Genomic DNA, 21,013 nt, shown 5'->3' on the forward strand with positions numbered 1-21,013 from the left:
CCCCTCTGTCCCCAGGTAGCACAGTACAGTGACTGAACCGGTACAGTGCTGGGCCCACTCTTCTCCACTGAGGAAAAAGCTGACGCCCTGGGGACCACGGGGCAGTGACTTCTGATCTTGAGCCTTAGCGCAGCTGACCATAGGACAGAGGCTGCCAGGCCCTCATCTGCTGGAGTGTGAGCGCTGGCAGGTCATCCTGCCACTGGGATGGAGATGAGCTGGTAGCATGCACAAGGGCTAGTAGATAAGGCAGAGAGAAGTGTAGTAGGAGCCCCTAGCGAGTCGGAGAAGACAGACAACTGTTTAGAGCTAGCCTTGCTGTCTCCACTCTCAGAACCTGCCTTCCATTTAGGAGTCTGGGAGAACCTTTCTCTTCTTGCTTCTGCTGAGATCCTATCTCCTCCACAGCCTCCCAGGTCAGTTCACAGCCCCCCAGCAGGAGGCGTGGAAGACAGTGGGGAGTGAAGTGATCCAGGCAGTGTGGATCTTCAGCTCCAGGAGAACCCACAGAGAAGACTCAAGTCACTCATCCTGAAGAGATCCACTCCCACCTCATGCTGAGGCCCACTCCCATAGGCAAGCTCAAACGGCTTCCCTGCTGCCTCTTCCAGGCAGGCCCCCAGACGGAGAAACAGGGAGAGCCGGGGAGACCACCACAGGCCTTCTGGCACAAAGTGCTAAGCCTCTGGGAGTTACCTTGGGGCATAGCTGGCTTGGCTTTCTTTGCAGGTGCCACTTCATCAGCTCGGGACTCAGAAAAAGATGCTGTCCTACTGGGTGCTGGAGTCTGAGTAAGGAGACAAAAGAGTTAAGGGTCATAGGCGGTGGCTGAGGACAAGAGCCGCTGGTCCTAAAGGCCCTAAAGAAGTAAAGTGGCAAGAATTATACACAGCATTGTTTTAAGGCAAGAATCTTACTATGTAGAACTCAGGCAGGCATGGAACCCATAGCAATCCTCCTGCCCCAGTACAGGTGTGCACTACATTCCACCGAAAGGTGTTCTTCATAAACCGTACTCCAGAAGCATTATCCTAACATTGCCAATATGGGAGCTGATTTTGTCCAATGCTACAGATGAGCAAACTGAGGCTCTAAGTAGATATGGTACCAGTTAAAGTCCCACTGTTTGCAAGGACAGTAGGGGTTTGAAGCTTGATTTAAAAACCTTTCGTCTTTCCATTGTTCTACCTTGACAGAACCATAACCAAATACCGACTTGCCCTGTAGTCTCTTATCTCCCTAAATGCCAGGAGAGGAACATTGTGTCCTGTGTAGGGCAGTGGGGGGTGGGAGTGGAGGGTGGCAAGATGGGTCCTTCCTTTAAGGTGGGAGGAAGGCTGGCACCTACCGATGTGCTCCCGCTGGCATTAAGGAGGAAGTTGGCAGTGTGAGCTGCTGTGGGTGGCTGGTTGGGAATGGGCCGGTGGCCCAGGGCCATGCCCACAATGGCCGTCATGTGAGTTTCTGTGCCAAAGACATGGATGGGGATCCCAGTGGTCTTCCCTGCAAGAAAAGAAAGAGGCTCGTGATTCACAATTTGGAGAAAATGCCCAGACTGCAGGGCACAGCAGAGGCTGCTTGAGAGTCTTGCCCAATGCTGGGTACTGTGAGGACAAGACTGTTCATCTACTACAGATCACGTGCCAAAAGTTTCACCATCAAACCAGTCTTTCGGAAGATCACCTGTTGACAGGAGAGGAAGTCTCGGTGCCAATGGCAGCCTGGTGCCAGAAGCCTGTAAGCGCGCACTTCTGATCGCCTGCATCCCAGCCTGCCCCTCTCCCACTTGTCAACTGTGCCCAGCACCATGCCTGCCTTGCGGGTCTGGGCTGTTTCTAAATACCCTTAGCTGGCTTCCTTGGGGCACGGCCCTTGCTTTTCCTTCTACACAGAGGCAGCACCTTCACCTAGCTGCTCACCTTTCACTGAGCTCAACACAAGTACATTCTGCTAGACACACCCTTTCTGGCCTGAGGGACACACCCTCCACGTGACCCTGCCTCCTGCATCTCCTTCACTGGTTTTTGAGATAGAGTTTCAATATGTGGCTCTGCAGGACTGGAACTTACTATGTAGATCAGGCTGACCTCAACTCAGAGATCCCCCTGCCTCTGTCCCCCAGGTGCTGGACTAAAGGAGCGCACAGCCGCACCCGGCATGTTCTTCACTTAAGATGAAAAGCTGGAAACTAGCACTTGGTACCAATTCAGGTGAGGGTGGGGTGCTTGCCATGCACACTAACTTTAGGAAAATGGAAGGATGGGACGGTCTCGTCTTTGCCAATGAGATGTCAAGAATGGCTTCTTTTTGTCACTTTCTGGAGCTTTGCATGAAGAAAACTACTTTTCTAAAATGCTTTCACTATCTCCTAGGTGGCCACCATTCCACCTCCGCTTCACCCAGAAGCCAATCTGTACCGATAATCTCTTGTATACTATATGGAAGCGTCACCTGTCAATAAAAAGCTGACTGGCCTATTAGCTTAGGCAGGAAATAGGAGGTGGGAGTTTCAGCAGAGAAAGAGAGAGGAACTCTGGGACAGAGTCAGGCTTGGGAAGAGATTCTGAGGACACACACATGAAACTGAGAAGAGGTGACCAGCCGTGTGGATGTGGCGCTCATAAACGAGAATAAACAGGCTAATTAAGCTATAAGCTAGTCGAGGAACAAGCCCTGCCTTAGGGCCTGGGCATCTATTCAGACACTGGTCTTTGATGATGATACGCTGGCATTAGTTGGCCTCGCTTTCTTGGCTGATCTTCACTTGTTGTGACTTCGTACAGAGCCTGGAGGTTTCTTCTGGATCGAGCCACTGCTACTGATTGGTGTTTGGGAGAAGCAGTTTTAAGACCAGCCTCAGCTACAAAGTAAGTTTGAGGCAAGCCTGGGCTATGGGAGGCACTGTTTCGGGAGACAGAACAAACCTAGGCATCATAGTTCATGCCTGTGATCCCAGAAGGGGGGGGGGGGGGCAGAGGCAAGAGGATGATTCAAGTCTGAGGCCAGCTTGAGCTATGCAGTTTATTTTGGGCTATCCAAAGCTACAAGGCATGAAAACGAGAATATCCATCTCACTGGGTTACACAGAGATTACTTAATAAATGTTCATCATTAATTTTATTTACTAGGAAGTAGGCCAACAAATGGATGCCTTGCACTTCACGGTGGTAAATGTTATTCTACATGAGAAGAGGACCTGCCGAGACTGTATAGGAGAAGAGATTAACTTTGCTCAAAGTACCTAGAGTAACCAAGACAAGGTGATTTTAGTAGAGTCGATATTTTGGGAACTGGGGCACAGGTAGAAAAGTCTACAGTTACAAATGGTGTCCACTGTGGGGCAGGTTAGCCAAGCAGAGGGCCTGAGAAAGCTCAGAAAGCCAGGGGAGAAAGATGTGAGCCAGGAAGGTTGTGAGCCGGCTGCAGAGGCAGAGAAGGAGGCTAAATCCCTTTAAGAAAGAGCAAGGAGGGAAAGAGGTGTGGATAGGGCGAGGGAACTGGAACCACTGGCCCACCTTGCAGTCAAAAAACTCCCCAGAGCTAGAGTGGATAGGCTCAGTTCCCAGCCCATACTCTCCCTCAGGTAGGAGGTTTGGCTCTCACAGAAGGGCAAACTGAGGCTCCAGCCCCAAACTGCTGCCAGATCAAGCCAAGAGGACATAAAATACTGCCATAGGGTTGGAGAGATGGCTCAGCGGTTAAGAGCACTGGCTGCTCTTCCAGAGGTCCTGAGTTCAATTCCCAGCACTCACATGGTGGCTCACAACCATCCATAATTAGACCTGACATCCTTTTCTGGCGTGCCTGAACACAACTACAGTGTACTTATGTATAATAATAAATAAAATCTTTAAAAGAAAAAAAAAATAAGAAAGTTAAATCCTTAAGAAGAGAATTGGGAGCTGGAGAGATGGCTCAGTGGTTAAGAGCACTGACTGCTCTTCCAGAGGTCCTGAGTTCAATTCCCAGCAACCACATAGTGGCTCACAACCATCTGTAATGGATCTGATGCCCTCTTCTGGTGTGTCTGAAGACAGCTACAGTGCACTCACATATAATAAATAGATGCTTAAAAAAAAAAAACAAAAAAACAAAGAAAGCTAAAAATTAAAAGGAAAATCTCTTCTATATTAAAAATGGAGAAAAATGCCACAAAACAATGCACCTGGATCCCATATAATCTGACTTTGCTTATCAGCATTCAAATAACATTTTTCTGGTAATGATTACAATTTTATATGACTTTTTTAAGAGATCAGAATGAAGGCTGGAGAGATGGCTCAGTGGTTAAGAGCATTGACTCTTCTTCCTGAGGTCCTAAGTTCAATTCCCAGCAACCACATGGTGGCTCACAACCATCTATAGTGAGATCTGATGCCCTCTTGTGTGTCTGAAGACAGCTACAGTGTACTCATATACATAAAATAAAATCTTAAAAAAAGAGAGAGAGATCAGAATGAAGCAGACTTAGATAAAGAGAGGACTGAAAAATGGAATGCTGGAGGGCATAGAGCAGAGGTTAGAGGGTTCTTTAAATCAGAATAAAGAACCTCTAAAAGGAGCTGGGCAGTGGTGGCGCACGCCTTCAGTCCCAGCACTCAGGAGGCAGAGGCAGGCAGAACTCTGTGCGTTCAAAGCCAGTCTGGTCTACAGAGTGAGTTCCAAGACAGCCAGGGTTACACAGTACAAGTGTCTTGAAAAACAACAAACAAACAAACAAACAAACAAGAACCTTCAGGAGAGTCCAATCTAGAATCTACAGTAACAGCAAAACAGTTAGTTCTAGGGGAGAAAAATCCCCAACAGTCTTAAGGAATGGCAACCCATAGAGATGCAGTATGTTGAATTAAGAGTACAAATTACGTTCAATGCTACTTTAGAGCAATGTCATACAACAGATTATATGTTGCATTTTGTAGAGTTTGAAGAATTAAAATATGTACGAATGTTGATACACCATACTATTGATACATGTTCAGAATCCCAATGGGCTTCTGCCTTAAGTTCTTAAATGGCTGATCCCAAGACTGTACTGAGAGACCAGATCTTTTGGGTTCAGATTCAATCCTAGAGAATCTGACCAATTTCCAGGTTATTCCCTAAAAAATCTGCACCTCCAGGTTACAAACCTGACCCTGACACTTCACTTCCTAACAAACAGCAAACAGGCAGACAGCAGAAGCACAAACAGGCAGCACCAGCCATTATATTTAAGGCCACAATGGCATGCAAATCACGTATGTGCCAGGCTAGATACCTGCTTCTTGACTATAAATGGCTGCCTGAAACTGGGTTCAGGGCTGTCCCTCCAGTGCTGCTGCGTCAGAGATGGTGGTACCTGAATAGAGACCCTAGTGTGATTGCATCGGAATAAGCACCTTGGAGGTCTTTTGGGGTTCACGAATGCTTCCTGGCACAACAGTACATTTATTAGAGACAGTGGCTATCTTGGAAATGCCTTTATAGATTGAAGCTGATAATGGTTCAACCTATGTATCCATTAGAATACAACAATGTGGCCGGGCGTGGTGGCATGCGCCTTTAATCCCAACATTTGGGAGGCAGAGTCAGGCGGATTTCTGAGTTCGAGGCCAGCCTGGTCTACAAAGTGAGTTCCAGGACAGCCAGGGCTACACAGAGAAACCCTGTCTCGAAAAAACAAAACAAAACAAAACAAAACAGAATACAACAATGTCTTAGACATTACAGCATAGAACCTGTTACAGCTATATTTTACAATCCTACAGGTCAAGCAATTGTGCCTCTCTACAGACTTTAAAGGAAATGCTTACAGAAAAAGGGGGATATGGAATCTTCCAGAGGTAGATTAAATAATGTTTTAATGACTTCAAATTTTTAAAGTCAATGAAACAGTTAACACGGCTGTGGAGAGACACTGGCTTATGGGGAAAATGCTGAACTACAGTGGACTGTTTATATTAAAGGATGCCCTAACCTCAGGACGGAAGGAAGGAAATGTGTTATTTTTGAGGAAGAGAGAGATTTTGCATTTGTTTCCATAGGAAAAGAAAACTGTGGATTCCTTCTAAATTGATTAAAATGGGATTTGACAGGGGGAGAGCCCCTAAAGATCCTGAATACAGATACAAAAGAAGTCAGGAACAAGACAGGTGGCTTGTATTGCTGCTCCCTGTACTTGGGAACATCTCCGAGGCTAACTCAAACATGAAAATGTCTCCAGACGGAACTTCAGCTATGCATAGCCAACAAATCTTGTTGGCTACAAAATCCTCGGGGCTTATCATACCATCCTTTCAAACGGCATAAACAGAAATTTATATTATAATTTGAAGAGACAGTCCAAACTAACTTAGAAAACAGGTGCCTTACTGCTGGAACCGAGAGCAGCGAATCGTCTTTGACGGTTCTGTGCACACTGCACATTCTGATCGTCCTATGTTATTGCAGAAATAGATGCTACTTGGGAAGACTTTTATGTTTGCAGACCTGTGAAATTAGGACGGCCCTGACAGGATTCACTCTCGGAGTACTGAGAAGGATGCTGAGAAGCTGAGGCTACTCCTGCATCCTGCTTGATCCCACCTCCAACTGCCTCAATGCGGTTTCCTCATAAATCTGTATCCAGGACAATTTCTAAGCGGCTAGTGAGGACTTCCAGCACCACACACTGTTCCAGCCAGGACTTCACTTCAGCCCTGAACTTTCTCAGCATGCAGAAACTGGACAGCAAACGTTACAGCTAGCGTCCTTAAGACTAATCAAAATCCTAATTTGCTTAGGGCCCTCTCCCCAAAATGAAAACAACGCTCCAAGACAGCAGGAAGCAATTGTAAGAGAGTGACACCCATTCCCAAGAGGTGGGGTAGATGGTTTTTGGTCATTCATTGGATGATGGATTTTTGTTGTCTTTTAAGGGGGATGGTTATAAGTTGTTATGGTCTTGGACAGGGAGGAAACAAAATATGGGAGGTTAGATTCAGGGATTTATTTATATTTTTCTCCATTCTACTTTCTCTCCTATCTAATGTTAGGGGGAAAGTGGGAATAAAGGATGAAAAAAGGTGGGGGAGGGGATATAGGAAGGATAAATTAAGGGTAATTTGTTTTTATTTGTGATTTTTTTTTCTTTTTTGAAACAGAGTGCAGGGTGTCTCCTTGCATCCCTAGAACTCTATGTAGACCAGGCTGGCCTTGAACTCACAAAGCTTCACCTGTCTCTGCCTCCCAAGTGCTGGGATTAAAGGCCTGCGCCACCACCTGGCTAAAGAGTAGATTACTGAATCTACTTTTAGAACAAAGAACATCAACAAGACAAGTATTTTTACATTGGCATAGGCTCTGTATGTTGATATAGATTTAGGATTACAGTTTGTTCACAACATACTTGTTTGAGGTATTATAACTCATGTAATGTGAAGTTCTATTCCTTGAAAGCTGCTATCGCAAACTGTTTAAGCTAATTTAAAAAAAAAAATGTAAGTTAGTATTCAGACAATCAAACTCACGGTCATGTTAGATACTAGCCTAGTTAATTACAGTCAGATGTTTTCAAAGTGGAAGAGATGGTTAATGGCTAGAAATGAGCAATGGTTCCCTATTCAGATAGGCTTTAGCTAGATAGTCAAAAAAATCTCAGAGACCCACAAAAATGGCATTTAAGGATGTTTAAATAGCAAAAGGCTTTTTGGACAATGAGACAGGTCTACTCCTGGCAGCATCCTTATACTACTTCAAAGAGGATGAGCATCAGGGATCCCTTTATGGAGTTTGCTTCATCTGTGACAAGCTAGCCACTAGCTAAGAAGCTCCCCTCACAGTTCAATTGCTGACAGTATGCGGTCCACACTGGATAAACAAGACGCAGGAAAGTCAACTGCCGAGCTTTTCAGTGACAAGGTAGACAAGTAATTCATAATTCCTGCGTCCTAGAAAAGTCTGTTAGACATTCTGGGCCAGAAGGCCAACGATGATGCTCCAATGACACAGAAATGTCTGGGGACTGTCCAGGCAGCGAGCTTTTTCTGTCATTTCTATAGTTTTGGAAGCTGCTTACCTACACTTCCTGCACACTCAGGAAGTTATCCTCCTCAGGTCTCTGCTGGGGCTGAAGACTCGATAGTTACAGTCTCACAGTTAAACTGAAGTTGTTTAGGGTTTAGAAAAATGTTTTAAGGTCTAAGAAGACCTTAGGTTGGTAATGCAAGTTATGATAGAAATTGATTTAGGTACAGAACTATGAATACACCAAAACAGGATAGATAGTGACTGGATATTATGAATGTAAATCTTACCTGATAGTTTTCATAATTGATATTATTGTTTACAGTTTATTACTGAAAGAGAAAAAGCCTTTTATTGGACTAAAAGGGGGAACCAGAGAGAGAATCTCTTGTGTACTGTATGGAAGCATCACCTGTCAATAAAAAGCTAATTGGCCTTTTAGCTTAGGCAGGAAATAGGAGGTGGGAGTTCCAGCAGAGATAGAGGAACCTAGGATAGAGTCAGGCATTGGAAGAGATTGGCCCTGAACATGAGACAGACTCATGAAACCGAGAAGAGGTAGCCTGTCATGTGGCACTCATGGAATAGAATAAATGAGTTAATTAAGTTATGAGCGAGTAATTTTGTCTCAGAGTTGATATTTCAGGAACTGGGATGTGAGTGGAAAGGCCCACAGTTACACCAATCACCCTCTCACACCTAAGTCAATGTATGCTACACCTCTGCTCAAATCCAGAATACAGCTGCCAGAAGCTGTACAGCCATACCTCCTCCCGCTTGACGCCAGTCTACAGTCCTCTCTTCTGTTCCTCTTTCCCCTACCCTCCAGACAGGTCCACTGTAGAGCCTTGAAATATGGCCTTTCCTCTGCAGAAATCGTCCCTCTCCCCTGCTCTAGATGGTTACTAAACTGTCACCCTTTCTAGTCACCTGATCCCTTTAATTACTTCATGGGAGTCAGCATGACCTAACATCACAGTTAAGCTAAACCCCAGTACCCAGCACACTACTGGGCATAGAGCAGGCATTCTGTATTTTTTAGATGTAGAGCGCAGTCACTCTCAATTTAAAGACACTCCACCAGGGGGTGGTAGAGCATGGAAGAGACACTTTTCCAGATCCTCCAGACAGAAGGGAGAGGATGCTGGATGTTGGACAGATTGCTCAGCAGTTAAGAGCATTTGGATGCACTTGCAGAGAACCCAGGCTCAATTCCCAGCATCCACATGGTGGCTAACAATCATCTTTAATGCCAGTTCCTGAGCACCTCTTATGGTATCTGTGAGCACCAGGCACTGCACACCGTACATATACAAATGTGCGGAACACTCATACACATAAAGTAAAAAAATCTTTTAAAGGGGGGGGGGGAGTTCTCCATCTTACCAACTTCTCCCATCACTCGTAATCCCTCTTGATAGTTGGGGCCACCTCTTCGGACAAAGATGGTGACCTCATGCTCCTTCAGGGGACCCTGGTAATCTCGAATCGCTCTCACAATGCCCTAGAGAAAGCCAAAAGGATAGCAGAGATATGTGACTAAGAGGCAGCTGCAAATCTATGTAGAACCGCAACAGACAAATGTACAGCTGCACACAACAAGAACTGCTTCTCACACGGCACAACAGGCCCGACTGGTCAAGGACTATGGACAAACATACACACAAGCTGAGCAAACCTCACAATTCCAGGCCCAGTGTGTGACCATACAGTAGCCAAGAACCATACCCCTCAAGAGGACTGCCATCCGCAATGCTTGCAGATTTCCCTGTTCTGGCTGCAGTCATTGCACTAACATACCTCTTAGTGCAATTAGGCTGGGAGAGTCTATATCAGGGCCCTACACAAGGCTTCTCAGTTATGAAGATATGGTCTTCCTTAATGTTGAAAGCCACCTAAGTGATTTAGGTAATAGCTCTTATGATAGTATCCAACCAGTTTGGAAAATGAGAGGCTGCACTTCTCTAAACAGTATGCTGACGATGGACTCGAAGTTTAATTTCTATCACCAAAAGCATGTCATAGGATGTTAGACAATTCCTGCTCAATACCTACCGAGGATGCTATCTGTTCTGCAGGATACTCCCAAGTTAAAGCTACTGAAGTAAGCTCAAGTCAGTGAATCAGGCCCAATAAGGGAGATCTTGTAGCCAGACCTAATGAACCATGGTGGTTCACTTCTTGAGAGCTCAGACTTTCAAAGTGGACGCCATCATCCTGAAGACATAGATGGGATGACCACATGTGGCACGTTTCTTTAAAGCCTCATTGGGCACCACAACACGGAATAATAACAAACAGCCTTCTGAAAGGCGAGTCTGAAGAGGTGAAATCCGAGACACAGTAGCTTTGTCATCATTGTGGACTGAAATCGTGTTTTTCTAAAAGGATGTTCCCAAGGTCCTGCCTCAAGGCCATGCACAGGGACACAGACTCAGAGGACTCTGGCTGGATGAGGTCATCAGAAGCTGTCCTCACCGCAGAAAGTTGGTGCTGAGAACAAGGACAATCACGTCCAATCTCTGAGAACCATTTCTGAGACGTTTTAGCAAACGCTAACTGCAGAGACACACGGCTTCAGATTCATACCTCCTGTCTTCTGCTTTTCTTCCACAAGGACCCTAGGAGTCCTAGGGTCCAATCTCCCAACACCAAAAGAGAAAGACAGACAGACCCTAGGTCACAAGCCCTTTTGCCAGGTTAAGGCAATGCACAGGCACACTTGGCTGCCTCAGGCTCACCTCTGCTATCCCCAACCCATTTTACCACTGCTCACGGCTGGTTACCTTGAAGGTGGCGGCCACATTGGTGAAGTTTGCAATGCTGCCTCCAATGATGAGGATCTTGCCTGGATTGGGAGTGAAAAGCAAAGTCAACAACATTAGAGATATAGAAGACTCGAGCCTGGCCCCAGAAACCCAACTGAGGACGTTCTCACTCCTCTGAGCCAATATGCTCTTACTGGAAGGGGCACAGGGAGCGAGCAGGATGATCTTCCCAGAATCCCACCCGGCTTGCTCAAGTGTCCACTACCCATATTATCCAGTCAGTGTCTCTCTCTCTCTCTCTCTCTCTCTCTCTCTCTCTCTCTCTCTCTCTCTCTCTCGACCTGGTGTGTATAGCCCTGAACACTGGGAATGTGGGGAAGGGACACTGGGCATCACTAAGTCTGGTAAACTCTAAGAATCACTAAACTCTTGAGTTTACATTCATCACAGCAAAAGCATGCTGCAGCCTTTTTCTCCTCTGGCTCCCTAGTCATATATGAGGTGAATTTCATACACTCTTTGCCCCCATGTGAGCCCGAGTGGTGTTGCCAGAGTCCGTTAGCACTGAGAAAAAAAAAAATCCTGACATAAGTGCCTGGTCCTATATTACAAAGGATCTCGGCCTCGGTGATTCTAGCACTTATCTTCCGTATGTTGTGCTCTCCGGGTGTGTGTACATCCCAGCACTCGGGTCTGTGCCTCACCTTCTGGGTGCTTCTCTCGAGTCATAAGTGAGAGGATGGTCTTGGCATAGTCATAGGTCTGTTGTTCACTGGGGGCACCCGAGTATTCCCCGTAATTCGCCAGTTCATTGACACCTCCAAGATCACAGATGGTGTCACTGCCAGAGAGACACAGAATTCAGTGCTTGGTCAGGGCAGAAGAGCGTCAGACCTGTACAGTTACCCATTACGCCCACAAGCATGGACGTCAGCCTGCAGGACTGGCCTTGCAGACCTATAACCTTCAACCCGGACTCCAGCCTCTGTTGAAGGTCGATGTACCCTGAGACTCGCCCAGGCAGAGCACTTTGCCAGCCTCGGGGCACCAAGGTCCTGGACACACAGCGTGGGTAAAATGAACAATGAGCAATGCCTGACACAGCCCAGAGATATAAGAAGATACAAGAACTAGTATGCTGCAAGAGTCCCAGCGGAGCAGGCTGCTGCAGCCAGGGCAGCAGGAGAGCTAGGACCAATCACCACAGCTTCAGAGAAAAAACAGCACATAAAGCTTGGTCCCAATATTTCTAAAAACTGAAAAGGTGCAAATGTTTGTCTAGATATTAAAATGCCGGAGGAGGACAGAGTAAGGTGTTCTCTGACCTTCTGAGGGACGGGAGAGGAGCTTTTACTTTCTAGTGTCCTTTTGTGTTTGTTACATTTCTCTGAGGCACACATCATCAATGACGAGAACTAAAACCATAAAACGAGGTCACTTTCAACTACGTGAGATTACAGAAGATGCTGTGCCCAGGGCAGGTGGCCCTAGAGACACTGGAAGCTCTCCAGGATGTGGCTGCTTTCATTGTCCAGTCTGTGCCTGCACCACAGACAGGTGAGAAACGAGGGACCCCGGCAATCCGCACATGGAACTGAGTGGGTAACCTGGCTGGCAACCACCTGCACCCCTCCTTCTTGTCACCTGTACACGACGGAGGCGCCACCCCCAGCAACCATGGTCCAGATCCGCCCCTTGGGGTTCAGCAAGGTCAGCTTCAAGCTTGCTCCACTTTTGGCATCCAGGTCTGCAATGTAGGCTTCCTGGGGATCAGAGAACCATGGGTGACCTTCTGAGCACCCTGTTCACAAGGTCCCAAACCCAAGACCACAGCTCTTTATCTGAGGGCACATTTAAAGGTTATTCAATCACTACCGTGGGCTGAAGACTGTGCAAAGCCCCAGGCCTCGGACAGATTCTGATATTACCTTTAAAGTACCCAAACCACCCACATCCTGGAAACAAATTTCTTGCTCCATTTCCTGACACTGAGTCCTCGGTCCTGTCCAAATCCCGATCTCACTAGGTCCCACCGCTTCCCTCTCTCCACACCAGCTCACCCCATATCCTTGCCCTCTCCCCAGCCCTCGTCCTTCCTCCAGCCTGGCTAGATGATCTCATACAAGGCCTGAGCCTGCTGGGAGGACCTCTCCGAGGACGGGGGTGGGAAAGAGCAATTAAAATTCTCAGCCAGTGGCCAAGAGAAGAACCTTCGCATCAGGGTCGGAAAGAGCCACTTGGGATGATCAAGAAGCAACAAATCAAGTCAAAAGCCCAGGGAGGCGGACTGAGAGCTCTGTCTAAAAGGGTTTCTGGCCAGGATTCAGAAACTTGGCTGATTTCCACCCCGACCCCCAACCTCACTGGGGTTTTAAGAAAATTAAATGGTTCTCCGTCTTTCCTTTCCTGCCAAATACAGAGCCAAGAAGGGGACCAAATGATCATCTAGAATTAGTTACTGTCTCCTAGGCCCTATCACACACACACACACACCATCTCCTTCCCAACACTGCCTTACCTCGGGGTACGCCTCACGCCCAAAGGGGGGAGGGAACTCTATATCACCCCACTTGACTTTACAGATGTAGTCAGCTGTGGCATCCACCTTGGCCGCCAAGTCAAGGATGTAGACACCATCTTTGGTCACCACTAGGAGAAAAGTCAAAATAGTGTCAGATACCAACTCTAAGGTGAGGCAACCATCAGCCTCCCAACCATCCCTGCACTCCGCCAGGTGCACTCTCACACACACAGAACAACCATAAATCACAATACAGCCCTTATGGAGACACAGTCTACCCTAGCACAAGGAAAAGCCTCTCAGAACACTGCCCACTCATGGCCTTCTGAGAACAGGGCAAAGGAGACCGGTTTATTGCCATAACAAGTTTTGGACATCTGTATAAAGTGCCATACTCCTTGCTTTAAATACTCAAGCACTAGCCTACCCATAGCCCTGACATTAAAAAAACAAACAAACAAACAAACAAACAAAAACAGAGCCGGGCGTGGTGGCACACACGTCTTTAATCCCAACACTTGGGAGGCAGAGGCAGGTGGATTTCTGAGTTCAAGGCCAGCCTGGTCTACAAAAGTGAGTTCCAGGACAGCCAGGGCTATACAGAGAAACCCTGTCTCGAAAAACCAAACCAAACCAACCAACCAACCAAACAAACAAACAGAACCATCCCTGTTTTCTGTAGTTAGTAATACATGGGAGAGGCCATAGGTTTAATCCTTCTACCAAATAATATATTAAAGAATAAGTAAGGGGCTGTTGCATAAAGGTACCTGCCTCAAAGGCTGAATTCCCATATGGTAGGAGCAGAGACCAGACTCTCAAATGCTGTCCTCTCAGTTCCACAGTTATGTGCAGTACACACACAAACTCGAGTGTGCACACACACATACACACAGAGGGTAAATAAACAAACATATATATATATATAAAATACTAAATAAGGGATGAGATGTGGCTCGGCAGCTAACAGAGCTTGCTGTTCTTCTATAGGACGTAAATTCAAGTTCCAGAACCTATGTGGGGCAGCTTACAACTGTTTGTTGTAAGACATACCGTCAGACATACCTTTCTGGCCTCCACAGGCACACATTGCATACACAAATACATAGACATAAATTAAAAATTTTCTAAACATTTAAAATTAATTTAAATAAATGAAACTGTTGAAGTGGGCATGGAAGCACAGGAGGATCAGGCGGACAGAAGTCCAAGGTCATGCTCAGCTATATAGTGAATGAGTTTGAGGCTAGGGTGGACTAAACTTGACCCCACCTCAAAACAACGACAAAATCCAAAGCAACAACAAAAAAAGCCTGCTGATCTAGGTTTTGTGTGCAAACCCAAGTAGCGCCACAACACCACACCCCTCTCATGAAGCTCAACTTCCAGAAGCCCTAAGTGTCTCCATCTCGGCTTTAGTGGTCTGGCTAAGGAAGTCTCGGGTTTGGTGCGAGGTACCCACCCCAGTTGCTCTGGGCCCCCAGCCAGCACCTTCATCTGCAATACCTCACTGAACATCCTGATTTCCCCCCAGGCCATTTAGCTAATTAAGTTAGCACACAGCCATCTGGCCCATGCCGGGAGCTGCGTTCTCAGCTGAAATTTGCTCATTCCTCTCTTCTTGGACTTTGCCCTGAGAAGCCTAGCCAGAATCTGCCAGGCCATCTGCCTCTTTCACAGCTTGAGAGCCTGCAACCAGCACCTCTTGGTGTTAGTAGTAGTTAATGATTGACCAATACCCAAGAGAGAGGCCTCCAGATCCCAGGAGGATCAGACCAGAGCCTGGGAAGCCTGACCTGAAAACAGGGACAACACAATAGACAGACCAAAAGCCAGGACTTCCCCCCAGAGCAGGACAATTGAAGGCCAAAGAAAGAAGCTGGAGTTGGTTAAGATATGAATAAATTGGACTGGAGAGACAGCTCAGAGGTTAAGAGCACTGACTGCTCTTCCAGAAGTCCTGAGTTCGATTCCCAGAGACCACACAGTGGCTCACAACCATCTGTAATGGGATCCGATGCCCTCTTCTGGTGTGTGTCTGAAGACAGCTGCAATGTACTCATATACATAAAATTAAATAAATGATTCAAAAAAATTCTTTAAAAAAAAGATATGAATAAATTACAGTCTGGATACTCAGAAAAAGGAGGTGACACTGGAGACCACTCCTTATGGGGACACCCTGGGTAACCACTAAAGTTCTGTACTGCCTTCTGGCACCAGAGCCCAGGCTCTCTGAACACCAAGGCCAGAGTTACTGTAGGCATGGGGGCCCATCCCCATCCCACTGCAGCAAATAAAGCGTGTTACCAAGGGGGTTGATCTCAAGGTAGGTGAAGTACAGATCCTCGTAGAAATTGAATAGACCAGAGATGAAGCTGGCCAGGACTCTAGGAGGGAGAGGGAAAGAAGGCCAGTTAACTCGTCAGTGCAGGACTGGGCACCCCACTCCCATTCCCACTCCCTGGCCTCCAGCAGGCTGACTGTTGCTGACAGCCCAGCCTCATGTCTCCACTCCTGACCCTTTGGCCCCCACTGTCCAACCCGGCCAACCCTGTTTCCTAGGCTGTCACTCTTCAAACACTGAGGCGGAAAGAAGCTGTCAAGCTCAGGGACAGAGAAGGCACCAGCCAGACAGGGGCAAGGAGGTGAGGGATGAGGTTGGCATACTGCACACTGATTGCAAGCCCGCACCCTCCCCCCACACGTGGCTCCCAAGCAGGGAGGCCCACTCTGCTTTCTCTCTCCTGTACCGAGTCCAGTGCACTGGTCTCCCGTGTCACACTGGACTTCTTGTCCCCATTTGTGCCCACGCCGTTCCCTCTCAGAACTCAACTCTTTCTTGTCCTCAGGTGCATGGACCAACAGGTGTCTCTTAATGTCCTCGGTATTCAGCTTTTCGTCCACACCCACAAGCAGCTTCTGGGCTTTGGCATCCACATCGCCCACATCCACACCCCCTTCATGGTGGAACAGGACGTAGTCTCCTTCCCGGGTAGCATAGATGCACACGTAGAACTCCTCCGCCTTGCAAGTAAAGACAGCGTGAAGCTGGTAAGGGTGCCCAACTGGCAGGGGGGCGGGTCAGAAGGCCTCATCCAGGAGTGGGACCACCCAAGCCCTATAGTCTCATTTCTAAACCCTAACACAAAGCATTCACCCCAAGGAGATCTGTGTGCTACCTTCTGCTAGGCGACAAGCAAAGACAGGCCTCAACCTCCTTAGCTGGCTCAGTGTGGTCCCACCCTGGAATGGGTTCCACCTTCAAGTTCTCATCCCAACAATAGGAGGTCCCTCTGTTACCTGCTCTAGCTGTTTTGCTGCAAACTAAGCCTTCCCTTCATCTCTGGACTCCTTGCCCATAATTTCCTCCAGGCCTTTGCCGGAGCTTTGGAGACCCTGGTACCCTTGGCTTCTCCCCTTTGCACCTTAACCTCTCCTTTCAACATTTTTGGAGGACGATCACAAAGCTGCAGGAAAAAGAAGATCCAGTTTGGCACTGCCTCACATACCTGACTGTGGGGGACGAAGGGTTCAATGAGAAAGTTCTTGAGGAAGCCTTTGGCCTTGCCGACCTAAGGAGGAATTGTGGGAGATGTCGCTTAGATGTGTGGTACATTCTTCACAAAGGCAAGGCTCAAGCGCGACCACGGGACAAGGTAACTTCTCCACAAGTCAGGACAGTGGGGTCACAGATGAACTTAAGAGTTCTCAGGAGACTCCCTCTTTACATGAATACTTTTACTCATGTCTGGGGAGGGGGACAGGAATGTATGCATGCTGCGTCAAGGAGTGGAGACCTATGGCTAACTCAGGATGGTTCTCTCCCTCCACCCTGTGGATACTAAGGATCAAACACAGGCCATGACGCCTGGTGACAAGCACCCTGCCCACTGATCAATCCCACTGGCCCAGGCAGTCAAGCAGGGAGATGGGAACTTGGGTTTGATGGTGATAGCACACTACTTTGCTCTGGGGTAGGCCTAGCGACTCAGCCTGAGGACATGAGTCTAGGCCTGAGAGGTAGGGGAGAGGAGAGCCAAAGGTTGATTAGGTAAAATTGTTCCTCCTTTATTTCCTGGCTGAAGACAACAGGCCTACAGAGCTAATCAGCTTGAGTGGGTCCCTGGCGGCAGCAAAGGCGAGACAGCCCTCATCCTGAGCCCCCCGCCTGCTTCCCGCTCGCCGTGCGTCACTGCTGAGTCAGGGACCAGACAGTGATCCATCAGAGGTAATGAGCCGCTCCAGCCAGGTCTGACACTGCTGCCAAACTCAGATGTCCGTGACATCTCCCTCCCATCCGTTTGCTCGAAGGAGAGCCTGTGCTCCCTGAGGACACTGTTCAGTACCCAGCCCTACACCCTCTCCCCGGGAGCCTGGAACCCAAAGGTCAGATCTCTCCATCCCCGGGACTCACAGCTTCAAAGATCCGTCTTTACCCACAAGGACCGGAGACTAGGAAACAAACAGTAGGAGCGGCTTTAAGGAAGGCCGACATGGAGGGAAGTGGCTAATGCCACCTCTCAGGGCAGCCATAGAAAAAGAACAGCTCATCTCTGACCCATGCCTTTCCCAGACAAGCACCAGTATCTGCAGAATTCTGTGCCAAGCAGAGAGAAAGAAACACATCCTTCCCGGGCTAGGCCAAGCTACCCCAGCTCTTCTCCACCTCCCTCGGAGAGTGAGAAAGAGAAGAAACAGCTCTACCTCGGAGCATAGCTTAGCCTTCCTAAGCCGCATTTCATCTTAGCTCTCAAGCTCATAGTTGAGGATAGTCACGGAGCTGGGAGACCTGAATTTAGTCTTCTGCATTAATAACTGTCTCCGTCCACGGCTCCCCAGCTAATGTATCTTTCTCGCCTAAGAATTATGCAGTTCCCCTTTTTGTCTTGGTAGCATGTTACCCGGAGAGCAAGCAGTTCTCAGCATAAGTACAAGCCCTAGCTCCATGTTGGTAGTCACAGCTTCTAGCTCCTTAATTGTTCTATAAGGGCATCTTATCTGTATCAGTGGATTGATCTTCTGAGGAAGGCGCTGGGAATGACCAGCAAGACTGGGCTGCAGCCAGGGCAATCCACATGCCATCTTTTTTCTCTGCTACTATGTGACTGGGTTAGGTTATGAGCCATCGGTTGGTTGATCTAGAGGTCACCATGTTGTTTCTTACCATCCCGACCTCCCCCATCACTACACCAAGACTCACAGTGGCTTCATGTCCCAGGCGAGGTTTTAGCCAGGATTTGACTCCATCCAGAGAGAGATTGACCCCGACGAGGCCAAGCTTTCCTCGACGTTTGATTAACTGGTCTGGCTTGACAACCAAGCTCTGCAATGAAAGGGGTTGAGGAAGGAAACGGGAATGTGGGGAGTGAAGTTGTATGGCTTTGATCGCCCTGCTTCCAGATCCAGCTCACATGTATCCAGAAGGGCCACTTTCCTGCCCAGAAGCCTTCCTTGACTACCCCAGCCAGGATGAGCCTGGCAGGGTAGACACTGCCGAGACATCTGCTGAATAAGCAATCTCTTCTTCTGTGAGGAATTAACTGCGTCGTCCAACCATGTTTAAAACATGGGCCAGTCCTTGTGGCCTAAGACTTAGGACTTCTGTAGACAATCTGATCAACCCCATCCCTGTTTAAACCCTAACCACAACAGGCCAGGCAAATCAGTCCCTAGCTCCAGTACCAGGAAATTTACTACCATCCCAGCCGCCTCGGAAAGGAAAAAACCAAAACATCATAAAGCCTTGTCTGGGCCTGCCACAGAAGTCAAGGGCTTCCCAAAGCCACCCCAAAGATGGTATAAAGGGATCTTAAGCGTGTCTCCTCTACGCTGGTCTCCCCCATGCTTAGCCATCAGCCATTTTCACAAAGTACAAGGTCCCACTTCTTTATTCATTCTTATGTGTAGGCGTGCTTTGCCTACATGTATGCGGGAGAGGACATCAGATCACCTGGAAACGGAGTTACAGATGGCTGTGTGCTGCCAAGTAGAAGCTGGAGTCACACCCATGTCTCTACAAGAAGAATACCTGATCTTAACCACTGAGCCATCTCTCTAGACTCAAGGTCCCACTTCTTAGATGTCCTGAGATGTCCCACTTTGGGGAAGGGAAGTAGAAGCCTTGTTTGTTTTTGTTTTGTTTTTTCAAGAAAGGGTTTCTCTGTGTAATATTCCTGACTGTCATAGAACTCACTTTGTAGACCAGGTTGACCTTCAACTCAGAGATCCTCCTGCCTCTGCCTCCTGTGTTGCGATTAAAGGCGCCACCAGGCCAAATATAAGTGATTTTTTTTTTTAACTGAGCCTTTACCAACTGCTGGACAGCACACTAAATGCTTCCTGGATGTTCCTGCTAATCCTTATAGCTCATAAAGTGTTATCCCTATTTGACAGATGGGGACCTAAGATCAAGAGACGTGAAATGGTTTGCCTCAGGCCACATGGTTCATAAATGGAGAGGTGTGATTTGGATACCAGCCTGTCTGGTTCCAGATGAAGGGCCCAGAGCAAACGCAAGACCCTGCTTGGCCAGCTGCAGCAGACACAGAAGCAAGTCTGCAATCACGGCGCTCCTTGAGACACCTCCAACAAAGCAAATGCTTTCCCCTCCTCAGAGCCTGAGCTGGACAGAAGGGCTCAGGGTGCAGGCAGAGCTTACCTGGCTGAGCAGCCACGGGTGGTCCTGCAGCAGATGGGCCCAGTCTGTGTCGGGAGTCACCCGGGCGTACTTGAACCGGTTCTGGATGGCCGAGGTGGTGCAGATGTACTTGTACAGGAGTTCTTTGCCGGTCTGCTCTGAAATTGCCTTGGCTGACATGGCTGCAGAGAGACCTGGTTTACCTACAAGGGGAAGAGGACCTGCATGGTCAGTCTGGGCAGGAAGGTCAAAGCACTATCTTCCCCAACAGGCTGGATCTACTCCCAACTCCCCCCCAAACAATAAAACTAGATCTTGGCTTTTCTCAAGAGAAAGAAAAAGGGCCACCCTGGCAGGAGGGGATGGGAGGTGTCCCCAAAGCAGCGTCGTTGACAGATCTAGATCTAGAGGTGAGAAAATTGTAAAAATTATGAACGTAGCACCAGATACAGTAGTGTCTTCCCATAATTCCCCTCACCTGGGAGGGAGAGGGGGTAGGATCACAAGGTCAAGGCCAGCCTGGGCCATATGAGATCCTGTCTCAAAAGGAGAAAGAAAGAGAAAGAGGGAGGGAAGGAGAGAAGAAAGGAGAACAAGCAACAACAACAACAAAAACCTGCAAAGTTCTTCTGGAACTCTTGGATTGACCTTAACCTTGTCTCTACTCCCTCTGGGCAAACTAGCTGGCCACAACCACCTTCAGTCCAGAGTAAAAGGCAGATCAAAGGGGAAGCTAGGAAAGAAGTCCAAGAGTCAGATCCAAATGTGAATACTGTTCTATGAGATGGGCCCGGACACACTGAACTATTCTTTATGTCCTATGACCTGTGAAGAACACTGCTGGCCTTGCTTTCTTCCTAGGTTTCATCCCCCTCCCAGCCTGACTCACATATATCCCCTGTCCCCTAATAGAGTACAGGCCCTGGTGGGGTAAGAGGAAGGAAAGAGTTACCTCAAAGCTCCTTTCAACTAGGACACTAGACTCCCACCTCCAAGTACATAGCAGTCCCAGGGCAGGAAACTATGACCTACAGATCATCCCATCCACCCCACTGAGTCATCCGAGCTGTCAGCTTGGAGCAAAACCCTCTAAGCAAAACA

At 47.9% G+C, this 21,013-nt stretch overlaps 1 protein-coding gene across 2 annotated transcripts in view; it reads right to left on the minus strand.

Annotated features, from left to right (window-relative positions):
- Acly (ATP citrate lyase) overlaps nucleotides 1-21,013 on the minus strand; it is a 51,649-nt gene that overhangs the window by 27,155 nt on the left and 3,481 nt on the right. For both annotated transcript variants that reach the window (NM_134037.3, NM_001199296.1), the window contains exons 2-13: nucleotides 19,934-20,115; nucleotides 18,476-18,598; nucleotides 16,785-16,847; nucleotides 16,109-16,299; nucleotides 15,583-15,662; nucleotides 13,270-13,400; nucleotides 12,396-12,514; nucleotides 11,456-11,592; nucleotides 10,770-10,831; nucleotides 9,370-9,487; nucleotides 1,349-1,503; nucleotides 697-787 (exon numbers count right to left, since the gene is read on the minus strand). In NM_134037.3, the coding sequence (NP_598798.1) occupies nucleotides 697-787; nucleotides 1,349-1,503; nucleotides 9,370-9,487; nucleotides 10,770-10,831; nucleotides 11,456-11,592; nucleotides 12,396-12,514; nucleotides 13,270-13,400; nucleotides 15,583-15,662; nucleotides 16,109-16,299; nucleotides 16,785-16,847; nucleotides 18,476-18,598; nucleotides 19,934-20,092 (1,429 nt within the window). In that variant the 5' untranslated portion in view covers nucleotides 20,093-20,115. The remainder of the gene's footprint in view (nucleotides 1-696; nucleotides 788-1,348; nucleotides 1,504-9,369; nucleotides 9,488-10,769; nucleotides 10,832-11,455; nucleotides 11,593-12,395; nucleotides 12,515-13,269; nucleotides 13,401-15,582; nucleotides 15,663-16,108; nucleotides 16,300-16,784; nucleotides 16,848-18,475; nucleotides 18,599-19,933; nucleotides 20,116-21,013) is intronic.

The sequence above is a fragment of the Mus musculus genome, chromosome 11 (assembly GCF_000001635.26).
Source record: "Mus musculus strain C57BL/6J chromosome 11, GRCm38.p6 C57BL/6J".
Taxonomy (NCBI): Eukaryota; Metazoa; Chordata; class Mammalia; order Rodentia; family Muridae; genus Mus; species Mus musculus.